This window comes from Watersipora subatra, chromosome 8, assembly GCF_963576615.1.
Source record: "Watersipora subatra chromosome 8, tzWatSuba1.1, whole genome shotgun sequence".
In the NCBI taxonomy this organism is placed as follows: Eukaryota; Metazoa; Bryozoa; class Gymnolaemata; order Cheilostomatida; family Watersiporidae; genus Watersipora; species Watersipora subatra.
This window is the reverse complement of record NC_088715.1, coordinates 42,738,170-42,752,998: the sequence shown is the minus strand read 5'-3', so window position 1 is coordinate 42,752,998 and position 14,829 is coordinate 42,738,170. Positions and strand designations below refer to the sequence as shown.

General features: G+C 37.2%; 1 protein-coding gene and 1 non-coding gene across 2 annotated transcripts in view; both read right to left on the bottom strand.

The window, feature by feature from the left end:
* Window positions 1-14,829, bottom strand: part of LOC137401418 (periodic tryptophan protein 2 homolog) — a 39,737-nt gene that overhangs the window by 9,536 nt on the left and 15,372 nt on the right. The window contains exons 6-17 of the mRNA XM_068087752.1: window positions 14,328-14,463; window positions 13,008-13,092; window positions 12,053-12,143; window positions 11,833-11,967; window positions 8,263-8,470; window positions 5,956-6,104; window positions 5,328-5,475; window positions 4,865-5,015; window positions 4,554-4,734; window positions 3,764-3,911; window positions 1,951-2,113; window positions 290-508 (exon numbers count right to left, since the gene is read on the bottom strand). Coding sequence (XP_067943853.1) covers window positions 290-508; window positions 1,951-2,113; window positions 3,764-3,911; window positions 4,554-4,734; window positions 4,865-5,015; window positions 5,328-5,475; window positions 5,956-6,104; window positions 8,263-8,470; window positions 11,833-11,967; window positions 12,053-12,143; window positions 13,008-13,092; window positions 14,328-14,463 — 1,814 coding nt within the window. The remainder of the gene's footprint in view (window positions 1-289; window positions 509-1,950; window positions 2,114-3,763; window positions 3,912-4,553; window positions 4,735-4,864; window positions 5,016-5,327; window positions 5,476-5,955; window positions 6,105-8,262; window positions 8,471-11,832; window positions 11,968-12,052; window positions 12,144-13,007; window positions 13,093-14,327; window positions 14,464-14,829) is intronic.
* On the bottom strand, window positions 13,519-13,603 carry Trnai-uau (transfer RNA isoleucine (anticodon UAU)). Its single transcript is given in 2 exon segments — window positions 13,519-13,554; window positions 13,566-13,603. It is a non-coding gene; the product is annotated as a tRNA-Ile (tRNA).

The window sequence follows — 14,829 nt, the reverse complement described above, 5'->3', positions numbered from 1 at the left end:
GTTTGCTTTGAGAAGAATAACCGCATCAACGCGCGAGCGCATTTTGGTAATGCTGTATATCAACATTCTCATTTTTGTAAAGACAAGAATATTACAATAATTACTATTATTTTAAGGGGAAATAAAGTTATAAAGGTAAATCAACAATCACTTAAATTCATAATCTTACTCCTTAGCAACAGTATTTAATCATGGTAAATATTTGTGGGCAACGACTGAAATATGACTGGTATCTTCTGTGAGAACAAAAAGAGGTCAAAAATGGATGATTGATGAAGAAAAAACCAACCCTGATCAAGGGGTGTAGATTCGATAGCCTCTTGTATCAGATCCATTACATTTAGCCTCAGAGCCAGTAAAAGGGCTTTCTCGTGCTCCTTTTGAGCTAAGGCTAGATTCAATGCTTCTGGTGTAACCTCCATTCCGAACTCGAAGGGGTCAAATGTGAGTGAAGAGTCAAGCGAATAGACAAGCACACCTTCAGTGCTCGTTGCTGCCCATGCCCTGCCTACAGATATTCATAAAGGGGCTAAAAACATACTCACTATATACAACTTCATCAAACTTTAGATGGAAATATAGATCAATTATTTATTGTTAAATGAGGACAGCCTTATTCAAATGAAGAGATCAGGGCTAGAAGTATCATTCTGAAGGATATTCAAGTTATAAAAGGATTATTTTAGACATGACCTTTAGCCATATCCTTTAGACATGACCTTTAGACACGACCCAGTTCACTTTCCACAAGCTAGTTTCAAAGTTTGAAGTGTGTAACTCTTTGACGACGCTAAACAACAGCTAGCCTTATAACAGCTAGCCTTGTAACAGCTAGCCTTGTAACAGCTAGCCTTGTAACAGCTAGCCTTGTAACAGCTAGCCTTGTAACAGCTAGCCTTGTAACAGCTAGCCTTGTAACAGCTAGCCTTGTAACAGCTAGCCTTGTAACAGCTAGCCTTGTAACAGCTAGCCTTGTAACAGCTAGCCTTGTAACAGCTAGCCTTGTAACAGCTAGCCTTGTAACAGCTAGCCTTGTAACAGCTAGCCTTGTAACAGCTAGCCTTGTAACAGCTAGCCTTGTAACAGCTAGCCTTGTAACAGCTAGCCTTGTAACAGCTAGCCTTATAACACCTAGCCTTATAACACCTAGCCTTATAACACCTAGCCTTAGTGCTGATACAAAAACATTGACCACGATCACAGAGTTAACAAATCAGCCCAAAATTTGTCACAATAAATTTAGAATATCAGGTTAGTATTATGCCAAAAAAAGGCAGGTTCGTTTTATCTTTACTCATAATTCACAGCAGAATATCGAGGTTTTCAAATTTTTTATTTTCAGCTTAGAATATATGAAAAAAATGTAAATAGCGATCTAAATGTTTTTCTGCAAGTGAAACCTTTCATCATTGGCCTCTGATATTTCTGACATTTTTTTATATTAGACAATGAAACAAAAGTGTTTTTCTTTTGCATTCGGTTTCAGAAAACTAAAAGAAATATTGAATATGGCTCTTGTTCTTGAGCAAATTTTCAGTTGATTCCATGAAACTTTAGATTAAAGATCTGTGACAGAAACTCTAGTTTTTACAGCAAAAATAGTGGATTCCCTTCAGCAAAAATTTTCTGGCATTCATTCTGTCAAAACAAACAAAAAATTAGTTAATATTCCTGGGCGCTTGTAACACTTCAACTACACAGCGGCTTGGCAATTAAGCTGCATAGAACTAAACATCAAATTTTCACACCAATTCAAAGCTATGATGCACAACAATTGGTTGATTGAACATTTTGATTTTTGACTGCGGATGAGCTGGGAAGGCCCTTTAATAGTCTTGAAATGCATTCAAAGTGCTCAACAAATTTAAAAACGCTCAAAGAACATATCAGCCTAAAGAACTCCTAGGCAAAGAAGCAAGTGGCATTCACTTAGTCTGGTTCTACTTTCACCTGTTGGGGAGAAGCTGACAGAACTAACTCTAAGCTCAGGTCTGTCTCTTCGTAGACTGAGATCTCCTTTCCGAACGCCGGGCAGGCCAGCCTCCGTCACATCCCTAGTTTCAATCTCATCTATATTCCCCGCTTCTGTCATTTTACGCTTGTCTAGGAATTCCTGTTAACCAATAAGAATATTGGTCTATATGAGCTGCCTTCCTGTCTTGTGTCTATGTTAGTTATTCCACAAAGCCGAAAGACATAATCACCATTGATTAATGAATATGGTAATCAACGGTGTCCAGTTTGTATTGGCGACTGGCTTGTCTTATCAATTGACTATTAATAATATAAGACTAACAATAGACTGTTAATACATAATATTGACTATTAATAATTATAATTGACTAGTAATTAATATGTCATGTCACTTATATTTTCACTTATAAGTGAAATATTATAATTGATATTTCACCTTTACTATAATAAGAGCCATATCCAAGTAACATGCTTCAGACATGGAGTTGGATGTTTGAAAAAAAGCGTGTTGGATCACAGGATTGTTTGATGATACAAATTTTGATACAGATTCGAACTCCCAATGATTGGCTCGGTAGACCAAAACGCTAACCACTGCGCCAATCATTCCCTTCCATCTTTGTATATTTTAGAATAATTGTGCACATACTTATTCTCTCCGCTTTATTGGCAATCATTACAATCTCTCAAATCACACCAGACCGCCAGGGTACTAGTATAATATAATTTTAATTAAAAAATAAAATTGCAACAGCTTTTACACAGATATAACTTCATAAATTAGCCACTTGTAGTGTAACTTAAAGGAATATGCACGGTGAGTTATTTTCTGAGTGTGAAAGGCTGAGACCAGCAACGTATGGCAGATACAGTCGAACCTCTACCTACGATCGCACAACATAAGATGTAATATTCAATTAAAGACTGGAATCTACACGGAAGGTTCTTTATAGATACGATATTCACAGTTTGTCAAAGAGATTGAATGTTAAAAACTGGAGGGCAAAATTCAAAAAGAAACAGTCAAAAATATACATAAGTTAGGATTACACCACCTCTACATCTCCTCTACTACCAAGCTTGGACCAATACTCAATAGCCATCCCAATACCAAGGTTTCCAATACCCTCTCCTTTGTGTTCCAATACTCAACATCAATATCCAATAGTCAACATCGATATCCAATCCTCAAAATCAATATCCAATAGTCAACATCAAGATCCAATAGTCAAAATCAACATCCAATAGTCAACATCAACATCCAATAGTCAACATCAACATCCAATAGTCAACACCAATATTCAATACTCAACATCAATATCCAATAGTCAACATCAACATCCAATAGTCAACATCAATATTCAATACTCAACATCAATATCCAATACTCAACATCAATATCCAATAGTCAACATCAACATCCAATAGTCAACATCAATATTCAATACTCAACATCAATATCCAATACTCAACATCAATATCCAATAGTCAACATCAATATCCAATGCTCAACATCAATATCGAATACTCAACTTCAATATCCAATACTCAACATCAATATACAATACTCAACATCGATATCCAATACTCAACATCGATATCCAATACTCAACATCGATATCCAATACTCAACATCGATATCCAATACTCAACATCAATATCCAACACTCAATATCAATATCCAATACTAAAGCCGACAATATCCAGGTTCCATAGAAAACTAAATATATGTGTAGAGGTTCACCCTCCATGTATGAAAGCTGTGCAAGTAGTAAGTAGAACTACAGACCATGACACCGTCCATTGAGAGATTCTGTGTTATCTTGAAACGCTTGACTAGAGTCTGCTCAAGAATAGAATAGATGCAGATGTATGGACTCTGCCCTGCTGCCAATATGCACTTTCCGTCAGCTGAATATGACAGGCATGTGAAAGTGCTACAAAAGAATGTTAAAAGATTACAACACAATGTAAACTCAGAACATGGTAAGACAACTCCAAAAAAACAAGTACTACAACCTTTATATCTCCACCTGAGGCCCAAAGAAGACTGAATATCTAAAAGTTAACTGATTTATCTGAGTGTTACCCATCGTATTGTCAGAAATTCATTCTGCAAACTCTTGCTCATTTATTCTTATCAACAATACAAATATAGCAAATAGAAGATGTTTTAAGAGACGTCAGCAGTAATCAGACATCATTCAGGAGAAAGCAACTTCACTACCAATAATAACCTAAATTGGCGCCTCAACAATTCAAGCTATCGCTGAGGTCATGTGTTCAGTACAGTTACATGGAGTGAAGTTACTCTCTTGACATATTTGTTTTTTTTTTCAAAACCAGCCATAAATAATGAGAGAGACAGGCAGCCAATTGGTAAGTATTTTTTCTGAGCGTTTTAACTGCGATCGGGTTTTGTTGATTTTAATCTCGAAACATCCTGGCAGTCAGATCACCTCAAGCATCAACAATTGCGAATTATGGAAAATAATGATGCTTTCTGATAAAATCTACTAAAATTTTATCAAAAGATCATCTTTACCTCAAAACATGGTAAATACATTTAGAGGACATACTTGCTAGCAGACGCCTTTTTAGCGCTGACAGCTTCCCCAGCCTTCCTCACATAGCCGAGGTCAGCGCGTGCCTCTATGGAACCGAGCTGGGAGGCTGTCTCCACACTGTAGAACACTATAGCTGCCCTAAGTGTGCTCACCGCTACCTCCTTGCCATCAGGGCGACAAGCGACAGCCATTCCTATCATAAAGTATCAAAATATACCCAGGTTAAATAATCCAGACTTGACTTGAAATATCATTGAGGTTCAAGGTTGTGTCAACCATTTACATTTCCAAAACAGGAAATAACCATCAACTATACAACTCACCATCACTACTCAACTGTACTGTTTCCTTGTGTCCCTTCTTATCAAATATGTCCCATATTTTCAGCGTACTATCCCAGGATGCACTTAATAAGATAGCTGCAATTGGACTGAAAGCCAGAGATGGTATAGGAGCCTCGTGACCAGATAAAACCTGTGAAAATACAGAAAATTTTAAACAGATTATGTTCTTAAGATTTTGGCAGCAGTGCTGTTAGCTTTTTTACTTACAGAAGGGTTATTGAGGCTAAATTGAGCCATTAGGCATGGCAACATCAATCCTAGAGATGGTTACAACAGCACGCAGACAAAAAAGACAAGCGCCTGCCTCCAAACATCAAGTTAAAGCAAATAAATGAATTAAGCACCTGCCTCCTAACATCAAGTTAAGGCAGACAAATGACTCAAGCACCTGCCTCTCAACATCAAGTTCATGCCATATTAAATTACACATTAGTACACTCACTTCCAAAAGCTTGCCTGTCTGCATAGACCAGACAAATATATCGAAAACATCTTGACCACCTGCGCAGACCAACTCTCCGCTGGGATCAACTGCTAAACAACCAAACTGCACCTGTCGTGGAGAAGTGAAGGTTCTGAAATTCCGATACCTGCAACAAGCCTGTCAATATGACTGGGTGTACTCATAAATTATGCCATGAGTTTGATATAAAAAACCAACTTCCTTAGTTTATCTGCTTTCTGTAGCATCAGGCTGCACCATGACAACCTGCCTAAACTGTCAGAAAATCAGTAGAGACCATAGTAATATTAAGGCCCTTCCAAGGAGTGGTGAGGCTGTTAGCTGTCTGACAGGCACAAATTTTTTATCCAAGATTCATGGAACAAATATCTAAATTGTCGCAGGCTACACAAAGCTTGCAGCGTCTGCTCTGCACTTGATAATGGACAGTTAGCTTACTCTGTAACACACAAACATAAACAGTATGGGTATCAGGCGCTAACAAAGGCTTTCGCTGTGACACAAACAAACAGTATGGGTATCAGGAGCTAACAAAGGCCTTCGCTGTAACACACAAACATAAACAGTATGGGTATCAGGAGCTAACAAAGGCCTTTGCTGTAGTCACCTGTGCAGATCAAAGGCTCTGACTGTACCGTCAAGTGATGACGTTACTATCACCTTTCCATTCTGCGTAAAAGTAACTCCACTGATACCACCGGAATGCTCGGTAAATGTTACAAAACAGAAGCCATTGCTTGTGTTCCACACTTTCACCTGAAAGCAGAAAAGATGTTTTGGTCTCAAGGTAACTTTAGCCTGAGATACTATCAATAACCGCAAAAAGCAATAGAGCTCTAACTAAACAACAAAACAGTCTAAATGAGGCAATAGATAGAACCTGGCAATCTGAAGGTATGAAACTGAAAGTTGGTGAGAGAGCTCAAGAGCACCCGCTGACATGTGTGAAACATTTAGAGTAAAGGAATAAGGGCTATGACAGTCACACCCATTTACTATGAACCGCAGAAATCACCACCCCTAGTATCTGTTGTGTAAACACATGTTTATAGTAAAACCATCTCATCGTTGCAGTTTCTAACCAATAGGCATCTGCTTTAGTGTCTAGCTAACTACGCAAAACAAGAGCATCGTAACTCTAACACAGGCTAGCCTAACATCCATGGTGGACATCATGAGAGAAAAAGGTCTAAGATAGCTGGAACATATGCACGGGATGGGTCATGAGCAATCGCCAAGACAACTATTATATTCACAACACTACAAAGGTAACAGAAATCAGGACAGACCCAGACTTAGATACAAATATGTAGCAAAGTGAAGTGAATTAGACACAAACAGATAAAAAGAGAAGGCAGACGACTGAGCGGCATGGAAGTCAGTAATGAAGCTTAAACCATAAGACAGTCATGGTAGATATGACCAACAATAGCCATAGCTATTGTTGGACAACACAATTTCGCTCTAGGATGCATAATGTTGAAAAACGTATTGACCAATGAGAGTGTAACATGGCGAGGTGATGCCCTGATATCCATGCTGAATTTTCAAATAGTTTATCATTTTCAAAACATTGTCAATTTTAAAGTGATATGTTAAATTTTTTAAATTGAAAGGCTGTGAGCTAACGACAATACATGACAAATGGCAGTGTACTTGAAGAAAACTAGTTTTCATTTTTTTCAATTCTTCGTTTTTTTCAGCTGATCATGAATAAGCGAGTCACTACACCACCGCACTATAACTGCTTCATAAGCACACAGGCTATGCCAGTGCTGACTCTTGACTGTATGTAACCATGACTTCTCAAGCCAGATTACACCCATATATATATTATAGTGCTAGTATAGCCAACATAGATAGCAACTGTGGTAAGTACCAACTAATTCTAAAAACTAAAATACATACTTGGAGTTGTTGCACCTATCAGATGCAGAATTTCTTCTTAATTAAATTCATGAATTGATTTGCTCAGAAACTGATACTTTGAGGAAAGAGGCAAGAATGAAACATGATAACTCGGTGCAAAGTACCTTCAGACGAATAAGTTCAGAGTTAGTACCATCTACTTCCATGTGTCTGTTTGAACATTTGACATCTGACAATGATATCCCATAATGCTCCACATAGCTAATGATATCCCATAATGCTCCACATAGCTAATGATATCCCATAATGCTCCACATAGCTAATGATATCCCATAATGCTCCACATAGCTAATGATATCCCATAATGCTCCACATAGCTAATGATATCCCATAATGCTCCACATAGCTAATGATATCCCATAATGCTCCACATAGCTAATGATATCCCATAATGCTCCACATAGCTAATGATATCCCATAATGCTCCACATAGCTAATGATATCCCATAATGCTCCACATAGCTAATGATATCCCATAATGCTCCACATAGCTAATGATATCCCATAATGCTCCACATAGCTAATGATATCCCATAATGCTCCACATAGCTAATGATATCCCATAATGCTCCACATAGCTAATGATATCCCATAATGCTCCACATAGCTAATGATATCCCATAATGCTCCACATAGCTAATGATATCCCATAATGCTCCACATAGCTAATGATTGGCTATCGGCTCAGGAAGCTGAGGATTTTAACGAATTACAGGATTCTAACGGCACTTGTAAGTTGGTCAAGATTCTTTATAGTGAGTCGAAGGCAGTTGAGTTGTGACTAAGTTATACCTATCAACTTGTTATGAATGTTACAGCTGCAACGACGTATTCACAACTGATATAACTACATCTAAGAATTGATAAAACAATAATACTTAACGCTCCACAACTCATACATGCAATGGTTGCGTTATTACCTATTTAGTAGAGACACAAATGTTTACTTATACGCACTCTGTCAACACAAGAAACATGGTCTAACCTTGTGATCATCTCCCCCTGTAACGAGATACTGTCCATCGGGAGAATAGCTCACACAGGACATGACATTGAAGTGACCTTGCTGCTTCATGACGTAGGTCTCGCTTTGCCACTCCCAAACAATGAGCTGCCCGGTTTGACTGCAGCCAAAGGCGAGCCAATCGCCAGTCGCGTTGAAGCGTATCGAGTTGATCGGCTGGTCACCCAGGCTAAAGAGAAAATAGAGAGATAAGAAACATACTCTTTGTAGGCTATACTTAGAGACCAAGGTGTTTCCTAATGATGAAATAGTGTAAGGAGGCATCAGTAGGACGGAGAGCAGACAAGTCTGACAGTATCTGATGCCTATAGCAGCATCTTTATTAAAAAAGTTATTTCAGTTGCAAAAACTTGTATAACTTCTGCCTATTTAGCCCGTTGAGTGGAAACATCAATTTTGGAAGCGAAAAGGCAGACGCGTAAGTCGATTTATAGCCATTTCAAAATAAGAATAGCAACTTGAACAAGTCTAACAACTCGAACCATCCAGTTGACCTATATTCGTTACACTATTTATCAGCTTAATGTCTTATTTTAGCATTTTGTATAATTATTATTATTTGTATTATTGTAGTGCTGTTTTCTTGATAGCAGTAGTTAGTCGTCGTTTTGACGTTTATACAAAAAAGTGTTTCCTATTCGCTGGTCTAATTTTCTGTCTTTGTGTCATGGCAACAGTAGACATGTACAGTTCTTTTTTCTGAATATAATATGGCTACCTAGATGGTTGGAAATCCAAAATGAAACCAAAAGTACTAATTGTTGTAAAGCATTCATTCAGTTTGGTCTAGGTTTATTCCCAAACATAACTGTGAGTTACACAGTAATAATTGTCAGCTGTTGCTTCTCCTTAGGTATAGCTGAGGAGTTACAGCCTCAGAACCTAAGCAATGTAGCCTCCATGACTCTTAAGGTCCAAACACACTAGGCGATTTTATCGCGCTCGTGTCATGAAGAGCTCGGAGATATCACTGGCGTATGCCTAAACACACTTGAGCGATTCACCAGCAAACCATAATGCGGGCACACTCACAAACTGCCAATAAAATTCCGTATCATTAGTTTTTTCTGAGTTGTTAATAAATTTAAGTCAATATGATGCCGTCTCGGCAACGACGTAAACAACTTCCACTTTTGTTGTTAAGCCTATCTCACTTTCATGGATTGTTCACTACAAGAAGACATAAGAAAAAAAGCAATTATTGTATTTTTAAGTAATATTTTGCGATTTTTGTATATAGTTTACGTTAGAGTAGTTTTTTATTTTTAATATAATAAATATTTACTATACTCAAAATGGTCAACCTGCACAACGATTGACTCCAAATGTTGGTTTTCAACTGGGTTTCTTTGTAATTTTTGTGTGTTGTGTCGTACAGGACTGGATGTACTCTTATTAAATTTATGAACAATTCGGTGTTCGTTTTGATGATGTTCGATCATAACAAAATAGCAAAATGTTGCAGTGAACATCGATACGAAAAAATTCCCAGACATAGAATTACATTCTGGGAAAAAACCAACCAATCAAAATGCATCTCGCGCGATAAAGTTGTAATAGAGAATGTCTAGCGTTATCGCTTCGCATGAGGTCGCTGAGCAAGTTCTAGAGCAGATTAGCGTCACGCAGCGCGATATCAATTGCCTAGTGTGTTTGCACCTTTACTGCTATATACAAGCACCAACTTATTTTAGAGTAATGCTACCCACAAGCTCTAGCTTTGATACTAATAAACAAGACAAGTTGGCAAGATGAATCCAAGGAAAATATCTACAGAAACTAAAAAGGGATAATGAATGAAGAAGATTCACCAGTTTGAACGATTATGGAATCATCGGTGAAAAGTTTTGCGGAAGTAAAATTGGCTTAGCAGGTTGAAAAAACTTATAGCAGAGTAAACAATAGCGATAAACATAAACAATAACATTAAATATACAGGAATAGATTAATTATTAAATTCTTCTATTAATAGTGTCGCTATAATGAGAGTGGGAGCTGAACCTTTATTGGTGTTGGCAGGGGATGTTTATGACTGCTTCAGGGAATTGGTGCCAGTGATCAATAATGGACATACAAACCGAATTTTATTGTATGACAGGTGTAACCTATTGGATTATGATTGTGATACTGGGTACGAGAAGGTGACATATGTTATCTGCACAGTCAAAGACTGGGGTGAGACTCCTCTGTGTGTTCCTTATCGAGTAATCCTACATCTTCAACGGCTGTGACAGCTGTGAAGTTCTCTATTCCATAATCTTTATATATCGCAAATATTATTTCAAGTACTGTTATATTAAAATAAATATGATTAAATATTAATGATATATTAACTCGTTCACTACCAAATTAATTTATTTACTGAAACATCATTACAAACTTGATAAACCTAATAGTTTGACAGGGGTATAAATTGTTATGGCTTTTGAGCCAAATGGTCAATGCAAAATATTTTGATACCGAATTTATCAGCATAAAACTTTACATCAGCTGATGCCATAAAAATGCCACGAACGTGGTGCAGAATGAGCTCAAACATTTTCTCAGCTATTTTCGTTGCTACTGTGACCATGGCGGAGTCGGACAAGTTATCAATAATACTACAGCTTACAGCATTATTACAACAAAAAATAAAATAATCACTCGCAGTAGCACTACTGTTCAATAACAATCGCTGAAAGCCCATATATTTAAAACCAGAGAAGCATTGATAGCTTAAATGTGTCTGGCATGATCGGTCTTTGCTAAGAAATGGCAATAAAAAATTAAGTTTTTTGAAAAGTGAAACTACACTCAGAATGGGTTGTAAACATATTTTCTATTGGCTCAACGCATGCAGATAATTGTTTCCTTCAGTTTAAGATCAGATACGATAGACTAGTTAGTTAACTACTCACTTATCAGAATCATTTTGTACGATGCCGACTAAAGCCCTATTAAGCGGCTCGTGGTACGCTCGGGTTAAGCATCTGCACACTATTTGACAAAAGTCAACAATTTCTCTTCAAAAATATTGTAGTGTAAACATCGTGCTAGAATTCTTATGCCAGGTAAGCTAGCTGATCGCCATCTACTCTGTCTTGCATCAGCGACTTTGAATCGCCATTGCCGAATTTAAGAGTTGTCCAACCAGACATCTTGATACAACCCTCCCTGGATTGAAGGATTTTACTAGCTAAGATAATTTCGCGACTTTGCGTTATTTTATTTGTATATAAAAAAGGAAAAGGTGTGAGTATTTCAGCAGTTAGTTGGGGTAAAGGATTCGTATAGTTATATGCAGAGCTATTAAATATCAAAAAGGAAAGAGTTGTCTCACCAATGTTCAGGGGCACACAATTGTACATAATCCTTCTGGCTAGAAGTTTGACACAGCAGCAAGTATTCCAATATTAAGGAACATGATAGACTCTGCTCATAGATTTCTCAATAACATATACGATCAAGCGTTGCCTTTCATCACCTTTATGTACAAATATTTAAAGTTTGTTGAAAAAAGAAATAAAGCAAAATGACAAAGAAAGGCTGTACCTGAGAGAGTTGATGTGGGTGAAGCCAGGCATCTCATGTACAAAGAATGTCCCATCATTGAGACCGGTAACAAGAACTCCACTGGCCTTATGAAAGTCAACGGCGGTCACCAGAGAGTAAACTCCAGCAGTTTGGCTACAACATAGCGACTCGTGTCACCAACACTGACTTATGCTCCTATAAATGAAAAGAATATGGAGTGTATGGTAGTCTGACTCACTACTCCTCTGGGCGGTCGGCAATCGCCTGCTTCAAGGAATACACTGTGTCTTTTCTGTATCTCAATTTGTCTTCCGGGTCTATTGTTGCGCCTGCAAGATGGCGCACAGACTAATATTAATCCAACTTTTCAGTAAAAAACAAAAACAAACAAGAATAATCCTAGTGTGGTTGCACTGAATAGTGCAACACATTCAGTGCAAGACAACTTCAGCAATTATTTCATTCATTAGTTTTAATCGATGAAATAACTTTAAAGGTTGACTTGCAACAAAATTCACATTACAGTTATTTGGTATCAAAAGATTCACCATGTCTTACTCTGTTGTGTTGTAGGTGCCAAATACGTGGAAATGTGATTACAAGCTCTTAAAAGCTCAAAAATGAACAGTTAATCGCCGCCATCACAAAACTGCCGTAGATTAGAATCTCTTTCCAAAATGTCTCAAATGGGACGTAGTTGTACAAGATGGCTTCTGTTTACACTTTCACGCAACCTCATTCGTCCAAATACTTTCACAAATATACATCACGCATTCAATAAAACCGCGTCTATTGTTCTTACTCGTCTATTTCATCATCATTGTAATGCTGTCACTTTTAGCACTGATATCTCAAAACCTACTGTAAAAATTCGTTTGATTTTTTAACCTTAGCTCGAAGGAGAATATAATTAATATGCATGAAATGGCAATTTTCGCGAAATTTAACTCCGCGAATAAATTCATCCTGTAGGGTAATCGCCTTTTCCTTCTTATGGAAAACAACATATTGAATGGAAAAAATTAGAAAATAAACACTACTTGAAATATCTAATTGTGTACTTGACCCCATCTGTAGAGAAAGCTACTCTTCTATGTATTGGTGTTTTGCAAATAAATTTTTTAATAAAGCTAAGTTTTACTCTAAAAATAAACCTACTTCAACAATACTGCTGGTATTTACCGTTGACTTACTTTGAGAAGTCTTTGGAGTGAGTTCAGAGAGATCATGGTTGCACACCCAATAGCAGATGGTTCTGTCTTGTGCTATGGATACCATCTAGTTTTATGTCAAAGAATAAACAGCTCCAAAACGTTTCAATGAGATCCGCTAGCTGGACTCAATAAATTAAATTCCTCTGGGTTCTTTTGAAATCCTTATATATACATATATACCCCTCCAAATGTGGCGTAAAAATATTTGCGGTTGACCGAAGGTACGCAATTAGCAATCATTGAAGACTGCACATATCCAGAAACCTGGAATTATCCTCTCTATCCTATCTAACTTTCTAAGAGTATATTCAAGAACAGACTTCCTTGCTTATATAAACTTTGCAAGCATGTTATAACAATCCTAATGGCATAGAGATAGTAATGGTTACTATAGCATCACAGTCATGAAATGATGAGTTAAAGGTGATTCACATCAAATTATAAAGAATTTATTAGAAAGTATAGGCATTTTTATGCTGTAAAAATGACATGCTCCAGGTGAGGCTCGAACTCACAGCCTCTGCATCTCATACTGTTTATAAGTACAGCGCGCTAACCGATTGCGCCACTGGAGCTTCTGGCTATAGCTTCATGTGACACCAATTTACGCCAGAAACACTCATGTCGAATATTCGGAATTTTTTATCAAGAAGTATAGATAATATTTTATCATTTGAGGGTTTCGTTTGTTTTTTAGGTGATCTGGCAGCCAAGATGTTTTTTTAAGATCAAAATTTATAAAAACGGTAGTCGGCTAAAACACTCAGAAGAAAAAGACGTGCCTAGACTTCCCAAAATTGGCTTCAGTAGCCTGTTCATATTGTTTATGAGTGATAAGTACAAAATCTTTTTGGGAACTCGTATTTTTACTCAGCATTTAGAGAAAAAATGGGACAATTTCTAACCAATCGACCTTTAAATTATTTGAAACGCCTATGAAATGTATCTGAGGCTGTATTTGAAGATTTATTCCAACAAACTAGAACAAATACAAAATAAAATCTATGTCTATAGAAACATGTAACGCTGCAACATGAATGCATTAGCCGATTTCATAACAAGAAGAACAAACAGGAAACAGCTACTGACATCATTTTTGGAGATGTCTTTTTGTTTCTCCAATTCTAATCTTGAACCATCCTGGCAGTCAGATCACCTCAGACAATAAACAAAATCTCAAATGATACAAAAGTATCTAAGTTTTCTGACAAAATATTTTTAAATTTAAATATGATTATCAAATCGGACTACCAACGCAGCTGATGATGATGTGAGAGTGTAAGGTAATGTAAAGGATACATCAAGGCTGTTTTTGAGGAAAAAGCTGCCGACAATGGCGTCCTTATGACCCCCAGCTGTGTAGACAACGAGCTCAGTTAACTTCTCAGCAGCGTATATATGAGTGTTCATGTCCTTTGATCCAACACACAGCACTCTACAATTGGGCAGCTAATTGGGCAAAACTTCAAATAAAAATGCTATGACGGATGTTACCACTCTAATAGACAAACCGAAGATCTAAAAAAAAATCTTAGAGGGTAAGACTAATTAGAACAGGAAGGCAGAGAACTCTATGTTAATACTAACTAATATTGCCTAGTTTAAATCTAGTAAAATACTAGGGGAATGCCCAGCATTGCAAGAGAGGAGCAATTAAAAGGCAGCTTATAGGTAAACAGTGGCAAGTAATGTAGTTGCCATTGGCCACTTCTTTACCCACTGAATTTGAGTAATTTAAGCTAGTAACTTGAGCTAGTCTAAATCTTTACTATAATAAAAACCATGTCCATCAGTCTGAAGC